Source organism: Entelurus aequoreus, linkage group LG02 (assembly GCF_033978785.1).
Source record: "Entelurus aequoreus isolate RoL-2023_Sb linkage group LG02, RoL_Eaeq_v1.1, whole genome shotgun sequence".
Taxonomy (NCBI): domain Eukaryota; kingdom Metazoa; phylum Chordata; class Actinopteri; order Syngnathiformes; family Syngnathidae; genus Entelurus; species Entelurus aequoreus.
In genome coordinates this window covers 73,122,764-73,146,118 of record NC_084732.1, presented here as the reverse complement: position 1 = coordinate 73,146,118, position 23,355 = coordinate 73,122,764, and the positions used below count along the sequence as shown (strand labels likewise).

Below are 23,355 nucleotides of genomic sequence, written 5' to 3'. Positions count from 1 at the left end.
CTTTTTCACTTTTAATACAATACCGATATTGGAGCCGTTTGTTGTATACAGCAGGGGTGTCAAACTCATTTTAGCTCAGGGGCCACATGGAGGAAAATCTATTCCCAAGGAGGCCGGACTGGTAAAATCATGGCATAATAACTTAAAAATAAAGACAATTTCAGAGTGTTTTCTTAGTTTAAAAACAGACCAAGCACATTCTGAAAATGTACAAATCATAATGTATTTTATTTACACTTACATGCTGCGGTTAATAGTATTCTATCTTCCATTTGTTGTTATTTATACTTTCTGAATAAATTATGTGATAATGTTAATCAGTCAAATGGGTGCAAGTGAGTCTGGCAGAGGTTTAAAATGCTCCCATTGGTGTTCATTTTAATCTATCAGAAGGTGAAATAAATAATATCTAAATCAAATTACAGGATATCATTCATGTAATTTGCCTATTTTCCTCAACTGATGTACTAACATCATGTGGTTTATTCTGTACAAATGCTGCATCTTCTCTAACAAAACTTGTGAATATGGCATACTTGCCAACCCTCCCGGATTTTCCGGGAGACTCCCGGAATTCAGCGCCTCTCCCGAAAACCTCCCGGAAGAAATTTTCCCCCGAAAATCTCCCGGAAGTCAGCCGGAGCTGGAGGCCACGCCCCCTCCAGCTCCATGCGGACCTGAGTGGGGACAGCGGCGACAGTCTGTTTTCACGTCCGCTTTCCCACGATATAAACAGCGTGACTGCCCAATCACGTTATAACTGTAGAATGATCGAGGGCGAGTTCTTGGTTTCTTATGTTGGTTTATTGTTAGCCAGTTTCATTAACGTCCTCCCAGCACGGTAACAACACACAACAACAGCAGTCACGTTTTCGTCTACCGTAAAGCCGTTTGTCTGCCGTAAACAGCAATGTTGTGCCACTCTTAAACAGGACAATACTGCCATCTACTGGATAGCCTCCGAAACACTGAAATTCAAGTATTTATTTTATTTATAGGTATAATAAAATAAATAAATATATATATATATATATATATATATATATATATATATATATATATATATATATATATATATATATATATATATATATATATATATATATATATATAGCTAGAATTCACTGAAAGTCAAGTATTTCATACAATATATATATATATATATATATATATATATATATATATATATATATATATATATATATATATATATATATATATATATATATATATATATATATATATATATGAAATATATATGAAATACTCGAGTTGGAGAATGTGTCCCCAGTCATAAGTACAACACACAATGTACAGATTATCAAAAGCATTTTTGGGAGGGATAGAAATGTCACAGGTTACATTACCAACAACATCTTTGACAATCAAGGTATGAAAGTAACAATCCACATGTTGTATACTATCACTAATAAGCAGCTTAAGTACGTGGTGTCCAAACATGGAAGTGATGCCTCTATTTTAACACAGCACACAGTTCCGCCCCCTCTGAGGTCATGCGTGCTCTTGCCGCAAGGGATACAAAAAATTGTTATTGCGACATCCAGTGGACATATTTAGGACAGCAGTTTCTTTCATTCCAAATTTTCTGATCATTTTTATACTTGGCAAACTCATCTCGCAGGCCGGATAAAACCTGCCGTAGGTTTGACTTCCCTGGTCTAGAGGAACTTGGACCATACATTGGCAGATCCTCGCATTGACATTTTTTAGTAATGTGATGATTTATGAATGTAAGGCAGGGGTGTCAAACGTCCGGCCCGCGGGACGGATCAGGCCCGCAAACAGGTTTTATTTGGCCCGCGGGATAAGTTTGCTAAGTATAAAAATGAGCCGAAATTTTTTAATGACAGAAACTGCTGTTCTAAATGTGTCCACCAGATGTTACAATAGCAATTTGTATCTTTGTAGATGATGCTACATATGTAAATAAAAAATAAAATGCACCAGTTGAGGAAAATGAGTAAACTACATAAATAACATCCTGTACTTTTTATATTATTTATTTATCTTGATAGATTGAAAATGAACACCAATGAGTTGAATGTTGTCAGTCTATCTGTGTTGGCCCTGCGATGAGGTGGCGACTTGTCCAGGGTGTACACCGCCTTCCGCCCGAAGCAGCTGAGATAGGCTCCAGCACCCCCCGCGACCCCGAATGGGACAAGCGGTAGGAAATGGATGGATGGATGGATGGAGTTGACTGATGAACATTATCACATAATTTATTCAGAAAGTATAAATAATGACAAATAAAAATAGAATACTATTAACCGCAACATGAAAGTGTAAAAAATTCCCAACAACATTATGATTTGTACATTTTCAGAATCTGCTTGTTCCATTTTTAAACAAAGAAAACAATCTGAAGTTGTCTTTATTAAGTTATCCTGCCGTGATTTTACCAGTCCGGCCCACTGGGAGTAGATTTTTCTCCATGTGGCCCCCGATCAAAAATTAGTTTGACACCTCTTATCTAAAGTGTTGCTGTAGCTTGTTCAGATGCAGTCAGTAGTCATGTTTTCAACCTCTTTACTTATACTATTGGTGTTCCTCAAGGTTCCATGTTAGGTCCTCTTTTTTTTCATAATTTGGGCTTTTCAACTAGTGGCCCCACAAGTTCAGTTCAACAAACTTGTAAGACATTTACATTTTTGCAACAGACTCTTAAAGGCCTACTGAAATGAAATGTTGTTATTTAAACGGGGATAGCAGATCCATTCTATGTGTCATACTTGATCATTTCGCGATATTGCCATATTTTTGCTGAAAGGATTTAGTAGAGAACATCGACGATAAAGTTCGCAACTTTTGGTCGCTGATAAAAAAGCCTCGCCTGTACAGGAAGTAGCGTGACGTCACAGGTTGTGGAGCGCCTCACATCTGCACATTGTTTACAATCATGGCCAGCAGCAGCGAGAGCGAGTCGGATGAGAAAGCGACGAATACCCCATTAATTTGACCGAGGATGAAAGATTTGTGGATGAGGTAGTGAGAGTGAAGAATTAGAGGGCAGTGGAAGCGATTCAGATAGGGAAGATGCTGTGAGAGGCGGGTGGGACCTGATATTCAGCTGGGAATGACTAAAACAGTAAATAAACACAAGACATATATATACTCTATTAGCCACAACACAACCAGGCTTATATTTAATATGCCACAAAATAATCCGCATAACAAACACCTCCCCCCTCCCGTCCATATAACCCACCAATACAAATCAAACACCAGCACAACACACTCAATCCCACAGCCCAAAGTACCGTTCACCTCCGTAAAGTTCATACAGCACATATATTTCCCCAAAATTACGTACATGACATGCACATAGCGGCACGCACGTACAGGCAAGCGATCAAATGTTTGGAAGCCAATGCTGTACTCACGGTAGCGCGTCTGCTATCCAACTCAAAGTCCTCCTGGTTGTGTTGCTGTAGCCAGCCGCTAATACACCGATCCCACCTACAGCTTTCTTCTTTGCTATCTCCATTGTTCATTAAACAAATTGCAAAAGATTCACCAACACAGATGTCCAGAATACTGTGGAATTTTGCGATGAAAACAGACGACTTAATAGCTGGCCACAATGGTGTCCCAATATGTCCACACAATCCGTGACGTCACGCGCAAACGTCATCATACCGAGACGTTTTCGGCAGAATATTTTGCGGGAAATTTAAAATTGCACTTTACTAATCTAACCCGGCCGTATTGGCATGTGTTGCAATGTTAAGATTTCATCATTGATATATAAACTATCAGACTGCGTGGTCGGTAGTAGTGGGTTTCAGTAGGCCTTTAAAAACACTAGACTTCTATTATAGAGATGATTTTTGAGTAGACTTTTTCCAGAAGGTTCTTAAAAATAGCAGAGTGCTCTTGTAACTGAAAAAAAATAAGTAGACCAACATCAAATGTCTACTGTATGGGTCTACGGAATATACAATATGAGACTAATAGTGAAGCGAGAAGTCCTGCCTTTCTGGACATGTGCCCCCCCAAAACAATTGAGTTGAAATTCCCTGCAGTACATGAATCTATTTTAGTTTGAGCATCCCACTGAAGCTTCACTGTCTTTGTGTCACTACGCCAGCAAGCCAGCTACAAAAACCACCGTGTAAACCGAGTGGTTTTCCTGGGTAACCTGAAGCGACTACTCACCACAGGCGTCTCTCGTTGGAACACACGTCAGATTGCCCTTTGGGATCAGGTCTGTTAACTCCTCAGCGTGGCACGTTTCCATAACGCCGAAGCAAGACCGTGTGTTTGTGGTGCGTCAATGTGGTTTTGTTCGCTCTTTTCCAGGAGGATCTGTCCATGCCAATAGTGGAGGAGGACATAGACGGTCTTTCAGGGCTGTTGTTCCCCTTCTACGATGCTGACACACACATGTTATACCTGGCAGGCAAGGTCAGCTATACTCACATTTTCAATTGAATAACTATCATAACATAGGAATATGACAATAGAAACACAAATAATTCCGTACTGTACTGATTAATATTTTGACACTGGTCACATATACTACTCACAATATTTTCAGGACTATAACCACATTTTGGCTGAAACTTCAGGATGGAGCAAAACTACACTTTAATTTGTACAGGTGAACGTAGCTGTTCAATGTGTTTTACTACTTTTTACACAACTTGCTTCTCTCCAACAATGTACTGAATAGCAAAATTCACAACAGATGTGTGTAGGGATGGCAACTTTTACATCTGAACCAATAGCTTGTATTCAGTCACGTGACTTTTGATTGGAAGTGAACAAAGCGATGGTCAACCAAACCAACATGGATACTGTGCAGCAAATAGCGTGCAAACTACGGGGGGCCTAACTAAGGGGCTTTGATTTTACCTCTAAAAGCAAATATCAATCAATCAATCAATGTTTATTTATATAGCCCTAAATCACAAGTGTCTCAAAGGGCTGTACAAGCCACAACGACATCCTCGGTACAGAGCCCACATACGGGCAAGGAAAAACTCACCCCAGTGGGACGTCGGTGAATGACTATGAGAAACCTTGGAGAGGACCGCATATGTGGGTAACCCCCCCCCCTCTAGGGGAGACCGAAAGCAACGGATGTCGAGTGGGTCTGACATAACATTGTGAAAGTCCAGTCCACAGTGGATCCAACACATCAGCGGGAGTCCAGTCCACAGCGGGGCCAACAGGCCAAATACGAGTAAAATAACATCTAACTACGCAATATATTCTATCCCTGTACGTTTAAAAAAAAAAAAAAAGATTTATCGACTGATCTCGAGGACTATCTGATGCTCTTGCGAGGACGCGTCCTTGTAAGCAAACTCAAGTAGCACTTGAAAGCTTTGATTCACTGTTTCTTTTTCCAATTATGTTAACCACTCAAGGGTAATCTGAGACATCACTGAAGACCTGGTTTCGGCCCTGTTGCATTGATCTTGTTGTTGCACGCGTCGGAACAAGTACGCACCGTTTTTCACGTCTTAATATCAAGATATAACTAGAGATCTCAACGTTGTGTATGCGCTGAACGCTTCATTTATGGTTATGGTAAAAGCTTAACTCTTTTACGTTTTTCTCACATTTGATTTATTTTATTTAGACTCGCAGAGTTGGTGGATTATGAAACACTCTTAGCCAAAACGAGTTTTAAGAATTTTGAAACAAGATAACATACAAATACAATACTTAAATTGGAACTATTAAACGTTATATTAAACAAACCTTTAACAAAATGATCACTAAAAACTTGCTCGTTCGACTCTACTCCCTTTGGTCTGGAGAGCTACTGTGTATTCAAGACCCACTACTGTCATAGCTTTTCCGAAAATCTTGACATCTTTCGCCCTTCTTGATTACCTCTCGAGGAACTCCAAATAAACGTTTATTCTTTTCGCGATTTGCACGGTTCCAACAGCCTAAAACAACACAAACAGAGAATTTTTCTTAGAGAAAGGCAAATATGTCGCCTCGAGCATTATGTCAACAGATGCTCGTTTTACCACCACCTCGAGCCTCGCATATTTAATGAGCCAGACATGACGTCAAGTGAATACAACCTATTCTCGGTACCTGGGAATCCATACAGCTATTCAATGGTAACACTTTTTGGTACTTTGGTGTGTTTATGTGTTGAATGATACAATTTAATTCTTATTTACCAGTTAAAGGGGCTGTTTGCAACTTGCTTACAGTTACATTTCTCAAATCCAAAAATATAACAAGAACACCATCGGCTAGCTTAAGTTACCATTTGTAGTTTAAAAGAACACAGTTGTTTGAAAACTGTTTTCCGGCCTTAACAAAAATAATTAGTGCTTATTACTGTCACTCAGAATACAAAAGCAGTCCGAGAGAAGCAATGATCAATTTGCAGTCATGTTGTTGTTATGAATGAATGGATAGATGTGTTGTTGTTATGATATAATACATTACATTTTAATGACAGCTAATGTTAAATATCCCAATTGCTATTATTAGCCATTAAAACCCAAAGCTAACGTGCGTGCAGATGATACGTACATACGTAGTTACGTCATTACGTCTTAGAAACCGTAAGTGGGAGGGCTATAACGCTGAAACTACATTGGAAAGTTAGCGCCCTCTAGGCACCTGTGGAAATGTTTTAAACATCCAATTTAACAGTTGTTATATCATGATTTCTTACATTTAAGAGTCTCATTTGCAAGTATTATATTGTAGACTTTGAATGCAGTTGCAATTCCAAGACGTTAGATGGCAGTAGTGTATAGGCTACGGTGTGTTGCCTAGTCAAGAAGTAGTCTTTTCCATTAAGCTGAGTCTAGTCTTTTGTTGTGCCCTAAGCAGTGTTTACACTGTAAGTATTATACTTGTTACACACCAGCTGTTTGATTGTAATGTGGACCTTAGTTGTAGTTTAAATTTTGAAACTACAATTTGACAATTGTAGTTGGAGATTGTGAAATTGCCACGTAAAATAACTAATGCTAATCAGAAGCATGTATATGGCAAAACCAATGTAAATTAGCATCAAGCTAGCACATTTTGGAAAAGTGGAGCCTTGCTATACATTTAAGTGTTTTTTAGACTTAGACAAACTTTAATGATCCACAAGGGAAATTGTTCAACACAGTAGCTCAGTTACAATGATGGAAAGGACAATGCAGGTATAAATAGACTAATATAGCTATAAAAAAATCTAACATATATACGAATATATACATAATAAGTGTACAGAGTAATTTATATACAGATATATTATATTATGTCTATAACATATATACAATATAAACCAATGACCATGTACAGTATATACAGTCTATATGACAGCAGCAGCATAAAATAGAGAGTAGGTCCAGCAGGAAATAGAAAATAGACATTACAAACAAAGAGAAGTAGCTAACATGTCAGGTGTCAGGTAATAGGCAGATGTCATCTATTGCTGTATGGCGAGTGATTATACAGCTGGATGGAGTGTGGAATGAAGGAGTTCTTGAATCGCACAGTGCGGGAAGGAAGTTGAAGGAGCCTGTTGGAGTATGAACTCCGCTGTCCCTTAATTGTCAGGTGGAGTGGATGGGCAGGATTGTCTACGATGGCCAGCAGTTTGTCCAGTGACCTCCTGTCCCTCACTGACACAAACGCCTCCAATTGCGTGCCAATAGTTTGGCCGGCTTTCCGGATCAGATTATCAATTCGGTTTGAGTCCCTTTTGCTGGTGCTGCTCCCCCAACAAACCACTGCGAAGTACAGTGCACTGGCCACAACAGACTGATAAAAGATCTCCAACAGCTTGCTGCACACATTGAATGACCTAAGCTTCCTCAGGAAAAAGAGTCTGCTCATGCCCTTCTTGTAAACAGCTTTGCAGTTGTCCTTCCAGTCCAGTCTGCTGTTCAAGTGGACTCCCAGGTACTTGTACTGCTTCACTACTGCCACCTCCCGGCCCTGGATCTTGATGGGCTCCACCGGGGTCACTCTCTTCCTGAAGTCGATGACCAGCTCCTTGGTCTTGTCCACATTAAGGACCAGATGGTTCCCCTGAGACCACTCCACAAAGTCAGCGATCAGTGTCCTGTACTCCAATTCCCGTCCCTCTCCGATACACCCGACCACAGCAGAGTCGTCAGAGTATTTCTGCAGGTGGCAGGACCTAGAACTATACTGGAAGTCTGAGGTGTACATGGTGAACAGGAAAGGAGACAAGACGGTCCCCTGTGGAGCACCTACACCACTGACCACAGTATCCGACACGGAGCTCCCCAGTCGCACAAACTGGGGCCTGTCAGACAAGTAATCAGTGATCCAGGAGACAATGGATGAACTGACACCCATCCTGAGCAACTTGCCACTCATCAGAATTGGCTGAATGGTGTTAAAGGCACTGGAGAAATCAAAAAACATGATCCTCACAGTGCCCTTCCCACCATCCAGGTGAGAGTGAGCATGATGCAGCAGGTAGATAACAGCATCGTCCACTCCTACATGGGGCTGATATGCAAACTGTAGAGGATCCAGGGAAGGAGCCACCAGTGGCCTCAGCTGATCCAGCACAAGTCTCTCGAGGACCTTCTTTATCAGGCACACTTGCGATGTTGGCATGGAAAACTGTCCGAATGGGTCCGCTCTGAGTACTGCTTGAGTGCTTGTTTCCCCGCCAAGTGTTTGAGCTGGCTGAAAATGCAAAAGTATCAACATATTGATTTTAGGTGAATCGATACCCAGTAGTACTGACAGAATTTGCTGAGTGCTTATAAAATCATCTACGCATCATCATGCGTAATCATTGAATGGTTCAATAAATAAAGTTCCTAGTGCAACTTGAAATGGTGTTCAAACAGTCCTCTTAATCCCGCTGTTTACATTACGACATCAATAGACCAGGACAAGACCTAACGCAGATTATCAGTATCTTGCCATTGTGAGGCTTAAAACAGGATGTTCTCAGAGGGAAGTGGCCATTGAGCTTAGTGTCATCAATAGGTTGCAACAACAATGCGGAGAAACTGAAAGAGTCGCATAAATGCATACCGTATGAACTTTGGAAAAAAAGTTTCCTTGTTAGAGAAGAGTAAGTTGTGTAAAATGTTGCGAAACATTGAACAAGTTTAGAGATGGTCAAAGTGGATAACGTTTATGGTGTAGGAGAGTGAAAGCTTCACAATAACGACACAGGAGGTTGTCTTTAGCTGAACTCAAACAACACCTTTTTTAATTGAAAAGCTATGACATAGTAGTAACTAGGGATGGGTACCCAATTCTGTACTTTTATAGGCACCAACCGAATTCCATCGGTACTACCGGCTATCGATTCCGGTAAAATCAAACTGTGCCATATTTTGATACCTTAGTTGCACATGACATCATATGCGGTTGCAGACTCGGACGACGCAAACACTTGGCGGGGAAACAAGCACCCAAGCAGCACTGAGGCTCTGACACTCTCGAAGTAATGTTGCTATTTCCAATGCCAACAAATGAAGAAAGTGCTCACAAGTACAGTAAAGGCCTACTGAAATGAAATTTTCTTATTCAAACGGGGATAGCAGATCCATTCTATGTGTCATACTTGATCATTTTGCGATATTGCCATATTTTTGCTGAAAGGATTTAGTAGAGAACATCGACGATAAAGTTTGCAACTTTTAGTCGCTGATAAAAAAAGCCTTGCCTGTACCGGAAGTAGCGTGACGTCACAGGTTGAAGGGCTCTTCACATTTCCCCATTGTTTACACCAGCAGCGAGAGCGATTCGGACCGAGAAAGCGACGATACCCCATTAATTTCAGCGAGGATGAAAGATTTGTGGATGAGGAACGTGAGAGTGAAGGATTACAGTGCAGTGCAGGACGTATCTGTTTTCGCTCTGACCGTAACTTAGGTACAAGGGCTCATTGGATTCCACACGGACTCCTCCCAGTAGCTCCACCCACTCAGCAGATGACTTTATGAATTTCTTTAATAAGAAAATTGAAGTCATTAGAAAAGAGATTAAAGACAATGCATCTCAGCTACAACTGGGTTCTATTAACACAGATACGACTGTATATACGACGGATACCGCCCTCCAAAATAGTTTCTCTCTCTTTGATGAAATAACATTGGAGGAATTGTCAAAATGTTTAAATGGGACAAAACAAACAACATGTTTACTTGACCCAATTCCTGGGAAACTTATCAAGGAGCTTTTTGTATTATTAGGTCCATCAGTGTTAAATATTATAAACTTATCACTTTCCTCTGGCACTGTTCCCCTAGCATTCAAAAAAGCGGTTATTCATCCTCTACTCAAAAGACCTAACCTCGATCCTGATCTCTTGGTAAACTACCGGCCGGTGTCCCACCTTCCGTTTATCTCGAAAATCCTCGAAAAAATTGTCGCACAGCAGCTAAATGAACACTTAGCGTCTAACAATCTCTGTGAACCTTTTCAATCCGGTTTCAGGGCAAATCACTCTACGGAGACAGCCCTCGCAAAAATGACTAATGATCTATTGCTAACGATGGATTCTGATGCGTCATCTATGTTGCTGCTTCTTGATCTTAGCGCCGCTTTCGATACTGTTGATCATAATATTTTATTAGAGCGTATCAAAACGCGTATTGGGATGACAGACTTAGCCTTGTCTTGGTTTAACTCTTATCTTACTGACAGGATGCAGTGTGTCTCCCATAACAATGTGACCTCGGACTATGTTAAGGTAACGTGCGGAGTTCCCCAGGGTTCGGTTCTTGGCCCTGCACTCTTTAGTATTTACATGCTGCCGCTAGGTGACATCATACGCAAATACGGTGTTAGCTTTCACTGTTATGCGGATGACACTCAACTCTACATGCCCCTAAAGCTGACCAACACGCCGGATTGTAGTCAGCTGGAGGTGTGTCTTAATGAAATGAAACAATGGATGTCCGCTAACTTTTTGCAACTCAACGCTAAGAAAACGGAAATGCTGATTATCGGTCCTGCTCAACCCCGACATCTATTTAATAATACCACCTTAACATTTGACAACCAAACAATTAAACAAGGCGACTCAGTAAAGAATCTGGGTATTATCTTCGACCCAACTCTCTCGTTTGAGTCACACATTAAGAGTGTTACTAAAACGGCCTTCTTTCATCTCCGTAATATCGCTAAAATGCGTTCCATTTTGTCCACAAGCGATGCTGAGATCATTATCCATGCGTTCGTTACATCTCGTCTCGATTACTGTAACGTTTTATTTTCGGGCCTCCCCATGTCTAGCATTAAAAGATTACAGATGGTACAAAATGCGGCTGCTAGACTTTTGACAAAAACAAGAAAGTTTGATCATATTACGCCTATACTGGCTCACTTGCACTGGCTTCCTGTGCACCTAAGATGCGACTTTAAGGTTTTACTACTTACGTATAAAATACTACACGGTCAAGCTCCTGCCTATCTTGCCGATTGTATTGTACCATATGTCCCGGCAAGAAATCTGCGTTCAAAGAACTCCGGCTTATTAGTGATTCCCAGAGCCCCAAAAAAGTCTGCGGGCTATAGAGCGTTTTCTATTCGGGCTCCAATACTATGGAATGCCCTCCCGGTAAAAGTTAGAGATGCTACCTCAGTAGAAGCATTTAAGTCTCATCTTAAAACTCATTTGTATACTCTAGCCTTTAAATAGACTCCCTTTTTAGACCAGTTGATCTGCCGTTTCTTTTCTTTTCTTTTCTACTCTGCTCCCAACCCGGGGTGGACCGCTAGCCTGTCCATCGGATGGGGACATCTCTCCGCTCGGGATGGTTCCTGCTGGCCCCACTATGGACTGGACTTTCGCTGATTTGTTGGACTTTCACAATATTATGTCAGACCAACTCGACATCCATTGCTTTCGGTCTCCCCTAGAGGGGGGGGGGGGGGGGGGGGGTTACCCACATATGCGGTCCTCTCCAAGGTTTCTCATAGTCATTCACATTGACGTCCCACTGGGGTGAGTTTTCCTTGCCCGTATGTAGGCTCTGTACCGAGGATGTAGTTGTGGCTTGTACAGCCCTTTGAGACACTTGTGATTTAGGGCTATATAAATAAACATTGATTGATTGATTGATTGATATTGTGGATCACGGATTTGTATTTTAAACCACCTCGGATACTTGAAAATGAGAGTCGAGAACGCGAAATGGACATTCACAGTGACTTTTATCTCCACGACAATACATCGGCTAAGAACTTTAGCTACGGAGCTAACGTGATAGCATCGTGCTTAACTGCATATAGAAACAGACGAAATAAGCCCCTGACTGGAAGGATAGACAGAAGATCAACAATACTACCAAACTCTGGACCTGTAAATACATGGTTAATGCTGTACCGCCTGGCGAAGCCTAGCAATGCTGTTGCTAACGACGCCATTGAAGCTAACTTAGCTACGGGACCTCGACAGAGCTATGCTAAAAAGATTAGCTCTCCACCTACGCCAGCTCTCATCTGCTCATCAACACCCGTGCTCACCTGCGTTCCAGTGATCGACGGCGCGACGAAGGACTTCACCCGATCATCGATGCGGTCGGCGGCTAGCGTCGGATAGCGCGTCTGCTATCCAACTCAAAGTCCTCCTGGTTGTGTTGCGGCAGCCAGCCGCTAATGCACCGATCCCACCTACAGCTTTCTTCTTTGCAGTCTCCATTGTTCATTAAACAAATTGCAAAAGATTCACCAACACAGATGTCCAGAATTCTGTGGAATTTTGCGATGAAAACAGAGCTTTTTGTATTGGGATACAATGGTGTACCAATACTTCAGCTTCAACCATTGACGTCACGCGCAAACGTCATCATACATAGACGTTTTTAGCTGGAAGTTTCCCGGGAAATTTAAAATTGCACTTTATAAGTTAACCCGGCCGTATTGGCATGTCATGCAATGTTAAGATTTCATCATTGATATATAAACTATCAGACTGCGTGGTCGGTAGTAGTGGGTTTCAGTAGGCCTTTAAGGCTCCACTTTTCGAAATACGCTTGCTCGATGCTAGTTTATATTGGAGTTGCCATAGACATTCTACTGATTGCCATTAGCACAGCGATTTCAACACTTTTAAATTTGGTAATGAAAACTATAACCAAGTTGCACGTTACAATCAACAGCTGGTGTTTAAGTACAAGACTTAATGAAATACTTTTAATGCGCAACAAAAGACTAGTTTTTAGACTACTTCCTGAGTAGGCAACACACCATAGACTATACACTACTGCCACCTAACGTCTTGCAATTGCAACTGCATACAAAGTCTACCGTATGATACTTGCAAACGACACTCAGAAGTGTAAGAAATATTTAATATTGAATCCCAAGGGAACTGGAAATTGGTAACGTATAGTTTCAAATGTAAAAGGTACCCATCTTTAGTAGAAAAATAACCTCTTGTTAGTAGTAAATATGTCAGACACACACTGAAAACATCCTGTGCCCTTCACATTAAAGGTAATAATAATAATGGATTAGATTTAATATCGCGCTTTTCTATTGTTAGATACTCAAAGCCTATCTCCGGTATGTCCAAAAATATCGGCCTGCCGATATTATCAGTCAATAAATGCTTTAAAATGTAATATCGGAAATTATCGGTATCATTTTTTTTATTATCGGTATCGGCTTTTTTTTTTTTTTTTTTTAAATTAAATCAACATAAAAAACACAAGATACACTTACAATTAGTGCACCAACCCAAAAAACCTCCCTCCCCCATTCACACAAAAGGGTTGTTTCTTTCTGTTATTAATATTCTGGTTCCTACATTATATATCAATATATATCAATACAGTCTGCAAGGGATACAGTCCGTAAGCACACATGATTGTGCGTGCTGCTGGTCCACTAATAGTACTAACCTTTAACAGTTAATTTTACTCATTTTCATTCATTACTAGTTTCTATGTAACTGTTTTTATATTGTTTTCTTTTTTATTCAAGAAAATGTTTTTAATTTATTTATCTTATTTTATTAATTTTATTAAAAAGGACCTTATCTTCACCATACCTGGTTGTCCAAATTAGGCATAATAATGTGTTAATTCCACGACTGTATATATCGGTATCGGTTGATATCGGTATCGGTAATTAAGAGTTGGACAATATCGGAATATCGGATATTGGCAAAAAGCCATTATCGGACATCCCTACACATAAACAATATGTTTTTTGTACCGTTTCTATTCAAATATCTTTTCCCACGATTAAATATTGATACTACCAATGTCACATTAATACAAAAATAAGTCACAACATATATTGCAGTTTATGCCCATCCGGACCTGAAAGCCGAATGTCCCCAACGTTTTTTTTTTTTTTACAAGTAGTGCATATCTTTGACATGACCACATTTGCACAGTCAGCACACTTTTGCTATTACAGTCCAACTTTTAATTCAAACACCAAGACATTTTACCCTGTCGTGCCACTTTCACTAGGGAGACGGCAACATCCGTTACTTTGAGGTCACCACTGAGAAACCATTCATTCAGTACTTAATGGAGTTCCGGTCCCAAGCCCCTCAGAAAGGATTAGGTAAGTCAGCTATACATCATCACCTCTGACAGGGGCTCAAAGACAGCCACTGCCCACTTTTTTTTAGTCTGTAGTCACAGGTTAAAAAGCCAGTGTTTCACAATAGAAACAGGTTCTGCTTGCATGGCAAATAGGATTTGAACTGAAAACATTCTTAAGTAAAACAGAGTCTATTGCTATTCTAGTGCTTGTTTGTTTAATAAGATCCTCATAAGCTGCTGCAATAGCAGTCCTGTTCTTCCTGGGGTTTAACATTTAAAACGTTTGTATGTACAACATTAAGGCAAAAGGGATTCATATGGCCCCATTCGTCACGGTTTAATTGACAAATGAAACGTGACGATATTAGGGGGTCAGGGGGTGCACTATCCACTTTAGCCACCAGACGGCAGTGGAGTGTTGAATATCTTAAAATGTGTTTTGTGGCAATTCCAACTTTGACCACAGCGTCAGCGGCTAAGTAGAGTGGCACTTTCCATCATTTTTAGCAGACTGCATTGCAAAATGATTAACCCCCCACCTACCTCTCACGTGACATCCATACAAAAATGGGGCCAAATGAATCCTTTCCCTACCGTACATGACAAATGTACGGTAGGGAAATAAAATGATTTGCACTCAATCCAGTTGGAAACTAAAATTAGATCAACTAGAAAATAAAAGAATCATTTTGTTTTAAAGTCTTAATATTTTACAAAAAGTTTCTGAAAACTAATGATTCAACTGAAGTTGGCATGACACTATTAGGTATACATTGTTTACAGTGCTTTATTACTGCCATACTTTTGCCCAAATTAGTAAAACTCCTCTGAAAACTCCTGTCAAATTTAGCACGAGTAATTATTTTAAAATATATTTGGAGCGTAACAGCATACATGCTCTGTGCAATATAAATAATTCTGTTTTCTTTCATTCAATTTTCAATCAATTTTAGTTCAGCATTTAAATGTTAGGTTCGGCAGAGTTGAGTAAATAGTAGAAACATCAGCGTATAGAAAGATTAGGGTCTTTAAAACTAAAGGCAACATTTTTGTGAAAATCAAAATCAAAATTGGCCCAAGGCAACTCCCTTGCGGCACACCACAATAAAGAATGTGTACGTCAGAATTACTTCCATTAAACATTACAGTACATTCCCTATTGGTAAGATCGCCTTTCCAGTAAAATGTCATGATCAAGTACAGTTCCAACAATCATTTTATTTTTAATATAATTTGAACCAGTTATCTGAGCCAAATATGTAGTTTGTTTGTACTGAAATACATGATACAATGATTTTTTTTATATTCAATTACTTACTCAAAATATTTAAAACACTTATGAGCCTAGTGTGTTGTTGGGTTTTTTTTTTATCAGAAAAGGTTTCCTTCTTATTTTTAAATAGCGGCGGCCCAATTTAAGCTATTTTCCAAGTAGAAGGACAGATGCATTTTTGTAAACTTAAATTAATTACATAACTTATCTGCACAACAATCACAACAGCTACAGTTGGTCAAATGTTTTCGCATTCATCCATTTCAATAAATTTCCAACTTCAGATGTACTAACTCTTTTTCATTTAAATTTACACATTTATTTTTAATTATTGTATTACTTATTCTACTATTCAGATCACTTTTGTTTTACCTTGTCTTAACTTGTATACATTTTTTGCTAAAATATGTTTTTTTCCATTATTTATGTGATCCACTGTAAGTCTGACAATATTAACTCTCCTCTCCAGGTGTGATGCCAAAGCACGGGCTGGACGTGGGCGCTTGCGAGGTGTACCGCTTCTACAAGCTGGTCACCCTGAAGGGGATGATCGAGCCTATTTCCATGATTGTGCCAAGAAGGGTCCGTGTGAAATAAGCTTCTAATAAACTGCAGCATCTAAATACATAATTTGTGTTAGGAAGTATTTTCAGCCATGTATCCCTGATTAAAAGTCATTTTATTTTGCAGTCAGACTCATACCAGGAGGACCTCTACCCCATGACATCAGGGACTGAACCAGCTCTTTCCGCCAGCGAGTGGCTCAGCGGTGTTAACAGAGGTAAAAAAAAAAAAAAAAAAACACTTTACATGTAACTAAGATAGACAAAAGTGTCCTACAAGTGACACATCTCTGTCATGTAATTTGGGGTATGAGAGGGAAGACATTTGTTACCTGCACTTTTAACGTCCAAAAATAACGTTACGCTATTGAATGGAGACAAGTCAAACACTAGTGCAGGGTGGAAAGGCATGTCTGTTTAGACTGCCCACAAGCTCAATGATTGGCTTTCTGGGGCTGTTGACAATGATTGACAGCATGCAGAGGCTGACTAATTATCAACGGTCAAATGCGAGATAAGAGTGAGTTGGCCTCCACACAACAAGATGAAGCACGAAAAAGTAAGATAAATAAAACAATCCAAAAAAAAAAGAGTCTAGTGCTCCACATAAAGGTAGTCATGTTGTTGACAAAGACTTGCGCTAAGCAAATAAGAACGCAAATTGCTTCTGGATTATTTGGAATTAAGTACGGTGTGGCGTAAAAATCAGTCTTTTGTTTCAGCAGATATGGTTTGATTCCCTGAGAGGTAAACATTAGACTAAATCATAATGCAATTTAGAAAAACCGAAGTAAAGTTTTATATTTTTATTTTGTTATTTTGTACAAAAAATAAAATGATATGACAATTTGTTTCTCATTCATACTGCTCCAAAAGCACGAGTGTTTTCAGCCTGAATATAAGGAGGAGCTATAAGTTATTGAAACTGAGTGATAAGCAGATCCAGCAAAGGAGTATTGTTGCTAAGTGCTTAACAAGAAATACAAACTACAAACACAATCACTTGCTGCTCTCACTGGGATGCCGACTGATGGGATGTGCATATCTTCCCATTTACATGAAAAATAATCATAATCCTCACGCATGTAAAAAAAATTTAACGAAAAAAAAAAGTTGGCCGCCAAAGTGTCTTTATCGCAATTTTCGGGTCTAAGTTGAATGTCAAAATGTACCAACTTCTCAGTTTATGGCAACAACTTTCCACTATACAAGTAAAAAAGGCATGATTTAAAATCTGTAATTTAATGAGTTAATTACTGAATAAGCTAGTTCCCGCTCTGTGATCATGGCTAAAAGTAGTTCTATGGCGTTAGCGCTTTTAATAGCAATATCACTAATACTTGGTTAATGTACAGGTTACAATGTATAAATGCAGTATTTGTTGGCGGTTTGGAATGTTTTTTCCTGAGGGCTTTATTGGCATAATAGATGATTCCCATTAGCTGAATTGTTGGCCACTATATTTCGACTTAGAATGCATAAAATAGTTTAAATAAAATACTTGTTCTTGTCTTACAAATGGATTGTGATTAATGGGAAAAATTCCAAAAAAGTTAAGAACATGCAAAAAAAAAATAAAAAAATCCATGGATATGCTAAACCATCCATCCATCTTCTTCTGCTTATCCAAGGTCGGGTCGCGGGGGCAGCAGCCTAAGCAGGGAAGCCCAGACTTCCCTCTCCCCAGCTAAACCATTTTGTTCAAAATAAAAAGACAATCATTTTTAAGACAAAACGTGTCGGTTTTGTTTTTTTTAGGTGACAATGCATATTATTATTAGTTATTAGTATCAAAATGTCAGCTTTTTCTCATTGCATTGTCTTTTTTCAAACCGTACATTTTACTAGTGCTGTCAAATAATTATTCCTAAAAATCAAATTAATCGCTTGAATTATGATTAATCATGACTGTACAGCCCTTACCTTTGGGCTGGTACCGAGGGCGACTGTGTTGACCAGTTTGACGCGTGTAAATGATAGAATGTCCAGTACTGTAGAACTGTGTTTGGATATGACAATCCGTTTATTCCAGCTATCTAAATTAAATCAAATGTAAGTTATATAACTTAAAGTATGCTAACCTTGAATGGCATTGTCACAGCATTGTCACGGCAAAACACGACACGTCACGTCACAAACACGAACACGACCACGACCACGACCACGATCAAAAACTGTTTGTCCTCCAATCGCCCTGCCCATGCTCACACCTGAACCCAATTTAAAGGAGGCTACCATGGTAACCACACCATGGCAACAGTCCCCTCCCTGTCAACACTTCCTGGTTCTTAACAGGAAGTGGGCGGAGCAATCTGCCGCAAAGGAAATTCATCATGCTGAACCCAACAATCAATTAGAGAAAATAAAAACAAAAACAATATAAACAAATAAGGAATTTTGGCTCCAACAATGACTATTCACATTAAATGATTTGCATGATTTAAAAAATGTCCCACTATTTTGACACCAAGGCAATTTTATTGTCGGAATGTCGACAAATGGTCCTCGAACTGCACTTTGGACACCCACGCTCCAAAACATGCATCTAATCCCTTCAAACCGTGCTCTCCTGTGCACAAGTCGGTTGTGTCCCCCCAACTTTTGAAATCCACATTTCGTCCCCGCTGTTATATCGCTAAACGCTCCAGTGTACACATGCTGTATTATTTTTAGTGGATGATAATTACAACATATGTTCTGTAACATTGGGATCGATGGCTTCTCTGTTTGGCTTGTTTGTGCACACAGACCCAGTTTTAATGTCCCTCAAGGATGGCTACCACCGACCAAACAAGCTAGTGTTCAAGGCTCCGGTGAAGGAGAAGAAAAGTGTGGTCGTGAATGGCATCGACTTACTGGAGAACGTACCACCCAGGACAGAGAACGAGGTACTACTGTAGGAGATAACAATTTAGATCCAAAGCTAAATATGTACTGCTTCAAAGGCAACATGTACAGTACTCATGACATCAGCATATATTACAACAACTTACTCTATTAGTTCGTATAAAAATTCATACTGTATGTTTCCTGGTAAATGCCTGAGTGTAGAGATCTGTGAGGGAGATCTGGGGGGGGGATCCAATTAGTCTGTTTGTGATCTGTCTGTCCATCCACATAATGTCAACATCTTTTGAGGTGGATACACATTAGAAAGTTAGAAAGAGTAAATGGACTGTATTTATGTAGCGCTTCGCTATACCTGAAATGGTACCCAAAGCGCTTAACATTATACATCACGTTCACAAATTCACGCACATTGACAAACTGATGGACCCTCAAGGACTTCCTATCCACGGATGAGTTCCCATGCAACACAATCTCCAACTGATTAACAAGATGATGGAGAACAAACATTGGTGAATGAGGTCCAAAAAAAAGACAAGACGAACAGTTAAGTGTGGTCTTCTAGGTCAAAAACTGTGTACCGTATTTTCCGGACTATAAAGCGCACTTAAAATGTTTATTTTTTCCTCAAAACTCGACAGTGCGCCTTATAACCTGGTGCGCCTAATGTAAGGAATAAGTTTGGTTGAGCTTACTCACTTCTAAGCTATTTTGGTATAGTATGGTACATGGTGTAATGATAAGTGTGACCAGTAGATGGCATTCAAACATAATAAATAAGTGTAGACAGCACTATGATTGCAATATATCTTAAGTAAACAACACCAACAATGTAAATGTTCCATTGAAAATATAGAACATTACACACAGTGCTCAAAAATGTATCAAAATGTTTTACTACGACTTTGGTAAGCTATGAAGCAGCACCGCTTGAAGGATTGTACTATGCTTAAACATACCAGTATTATTATGGTGTGTGTATAAGGTAAGACATTATCTGGCATTTTGTTTCGCAATATTATGCAACTTTTCTTACCTTCTGTATTTGGGATCTGTAGAAGTCCTGAAAAATTGAGCATGTCCGCGAGTCGATAAGCTTCTTCTTTTTCTCTATCTTCTTGTTATGGGACATTCATCCTCTGATGTTGCCATTTCTAATATAAAGTAGTGTAAAGTTCTTACTTATATTTGTCAGTAAACTCGCCATGAAAGCGCTCAAACATACCGGTGTAGTGAGTTTACATTATTCACCCAAGGAACTTTAGTTATTAGAGGACGGTTTTTCACGGGACACATTTCCTGTGTTGTTGTTTCCGGATGAGGAGATGCTGCTCCGTTATTGATTTAAGTAAAGTCTGAATGTCATTAAAACAGTTAGCTCCATCTTTTGATACTTCTTCCGCTCCCGTCCTTGCACGCTACACCGCTACAACAAAGATGACGGGGAGAAGACGCTGCCGAAGGTGAGCCACGTAAATAAGGCCGCCCACAAAATAGCGCGTCCTGAACAGGAAACAATACGTGAAGCTAGGCGAACACACGTCTACAACGCTAAATATATCCTGTGGTGTACCTCAGGGATCAATACTAGGACCTAAATTATTCAATCTCTATATAAATGACATTTGTAAAGTTACAAAAGATTTAAATTTAGTATTATTTGCGGATGATACAACAGCGTTTTGTTCAGGAGAGAACACACAGGAGATAATACAAATAATAACAGAAGAAATTAACAAATTAAAAAGATGGTTTGACAAAAACAGACTATCGTTGAATCTTAGTAAAACTAAAATAATGCTATTTGGTAACAGTAGAAGAGAAAGTCAAACACAAATACAAATAGACGGAATAGAAATTGAAAGAGTAAATTAAACCAAATTTCTAGGTATAATGATTGATGATAAATTGAACTGGAAATCTCACGTAAAAAATATACAACATAAATTTGCAAGAAACACGTCAATAATGAATAAAGCAAAACATGTTCTAGACCAAAAATCCCTTCATATTCTCTACTGCTCACTAGTGTTACCATATCTGAGCTACTGTGTAGAAATATGGGGAAATAATTACAAAAGTACACTTCATTCATTAACGGTGTTACAAAAAAGATCAGTTAGAATAATACATAATGTTGGATATAGAGAACATACAAATCCTTTATTTATTGAATCAAAAATACTGAAATTCCACGACATAGTGAATTTGCAAACAGCTAAAATTATGCACAAAGCAAACTATAACCTGCTACCCAAGAATATACAACAATTCTTCTCAAAAAAAGAGGAGAAATATAATCTTAGAGAAAAACGTAATTTAAAACATTTGTTTGCACGTACAACACTTAAGACCTTCAGTATATCAGTATGTGGAATTAAATTATGGAATGGATTAAGCAAAGCAATCAAACAATGTACTAATATGATACACTTCAAGAAACTCTTCAAACTTAAAGTGTTTATAAAGTACAAAGAAGAAGAACCATGACAAACATTCTCAATTTATTTCATCCATCCATTCATTCATTCTTAAAGTACTCTTACTTATCTCATCATATGAAATATGACTTACTTGACCAATTATTATTATCGAATTCTTACTATTATTTATTTTTATTGTGATTACTTATGGAGTTTATTGTGAATAAATTGTGAACAGGAAGTGAACAAAAAGTTTTGCAACTGTTATGTAAAGAAAAGGGGTAGGATTAAATAAGCTCTGCTTCTTCCTACTCCTTTTCGAACATGTTGAAAAGAGAAACTGGAAATTGCGATGTATCATGTTGTATGCTTGCATGTTCGAAATAAACTCAAACTCAAACAGTCAGAAAGCGGCTTGAAGATGATCTGTAAAACATAATCTATGCAACATTTTGACCAAAGAACCACCATTACATGTTATGTAGACCACAAGGAAGTGATTTACATTTAGAAAAAAAAAAAATATATATAATCCGTGCGCCTAATATATGAAAAAAAGAGCAAAAATAGACCATTCATCGGCGGTGCGTCCTATGGTCCGGAAAATATGGTACACTTATTTTCGAATGAAAAGCTGAAACTGTATTCTTCGTTAAATGTCTTAAAAACAACAGTCTCTCCATGTTACTATTTGTTGATGCACATTTTCTCTTTCCTGATGCAGCTCCTGCGAATGTTCTTCCGGCAACAAGACGAGCTGCGACGGCTGAAGGAAGAGTTGACCACCAAGGACGTGCGCATACGCCAGCTCGAGCTGGAACTTAACAACATGAAGAACGTCAGCCCCAACAACATTTAACCTCTGACAAATAAGCCACCTGCTTTTCCTCCAGCACGGACCTCCGATGACCTCCTCCTTGTTTAATAGAAACTACTGTCCTGACACATGTATTTTGATTACTGCAATATTGTATATTTCATTATGGAGCATTGCATCGATGGGGGAAGATGTTAATGTTATTTTAAGTGTTGTGATGAATTACTGCACATTTTTACCTCAGCATTGGCCACTAATATTCAAAAAGCTTTTTTTTTTTTTTAAAGCTTTCAAATTTACGCCCATTATGAGGTTAAAAAAACAACCGACTGCTATTTTTCTTCCTCGAGGCCTTAAACTGTACTGTGGCGTGTTTGCAACGACCTACACACTCATCTCAAAATGGCCCACATGTTAATTGGGCGGGGGGCACTGTCACATTCATGCTGAATTTATAATTGTACTTCTGTACTCCGATACCACTGCACAACAGTTAACAAGAGGAGGCTGGGAACCCGTGCTGCAGAGCCTTAAGGGAATATTTGGTTTTAGGGCTAATTTTGAAGAAGGGGGTTACAGTGTGTACATTTGCTTCTATTTATTTCTTTTTTTCTATAAACATTTCTGGTGGGCAAGTAATGATTGTGATGCTTGATAGATTCTGAATGTTTACACTGTTGTTGAACCTAACCTCACACATTCAATATTAAAAAGTCAATTTTTTTCATTAAAAAAATGGGCGTACATTAAAAGGTTGCTCATTTTAAAAAATAACTACTGCTAGTAATAAACTTTACAATGGGGGTTTGATATTTTGTCAATGACATCCTAACTGCAGATAAGGTGTGTACAGTATATATAATATATTCCCAATAATCACTCTTTTAGTTAACTACATCACTGTTAATATAAACCATGTTATGTTATT

The 23,355-nt window shown here is 38.9% G+C and overlaps 1 protein-coding gene across 4 annotated transcripts in view; it reads left to right on the top strand.

Annotated features, from left to right (window-relative positions):
• coro2ba (coronin, actin binding protein, 2Ba) overlaps positions 1-22,757 on the top strand; it is a 117,082-nt gene extending 94,325 nt beyond the window's left edge. For all 4 annotated transcript variants that reach the window (XM_062032003.1, XM_062031997.1, XM_062032009.1 and 1 more), the window contains 7 exons: positions 4,112-4,228; positions 4,324-4,428; positions 14,427-14,523; positions 16,247-16,359; positions 16,468-16,558; positions 19,089-19,228; positions 22,335-22,757. In XM_062032003.1, coding sequence (XP_061887987.1) covers positions 4,112-4,228; positions 4,324-4,428; positions 14,427-14,523; positions 16,247-16,359; positions 16,468-16,558; positions 19,089-19,228; positions 22,335-22,469 — 798 coding nt within the window. In that variant the 3' untranslated portion in view covers positions 22,470-22,757. The remainder of the gene's footprint in view (positions 1-4,111; positions 4,229-4,323; positions 4,429-14,426; positions 14,524-16,246; positions 16,360-16,467; positions 16,559-19,088; positions 19,229-22,334) is intronic.
• Positions 22,758-23,355: the final 598 nt, after the last annotated feature.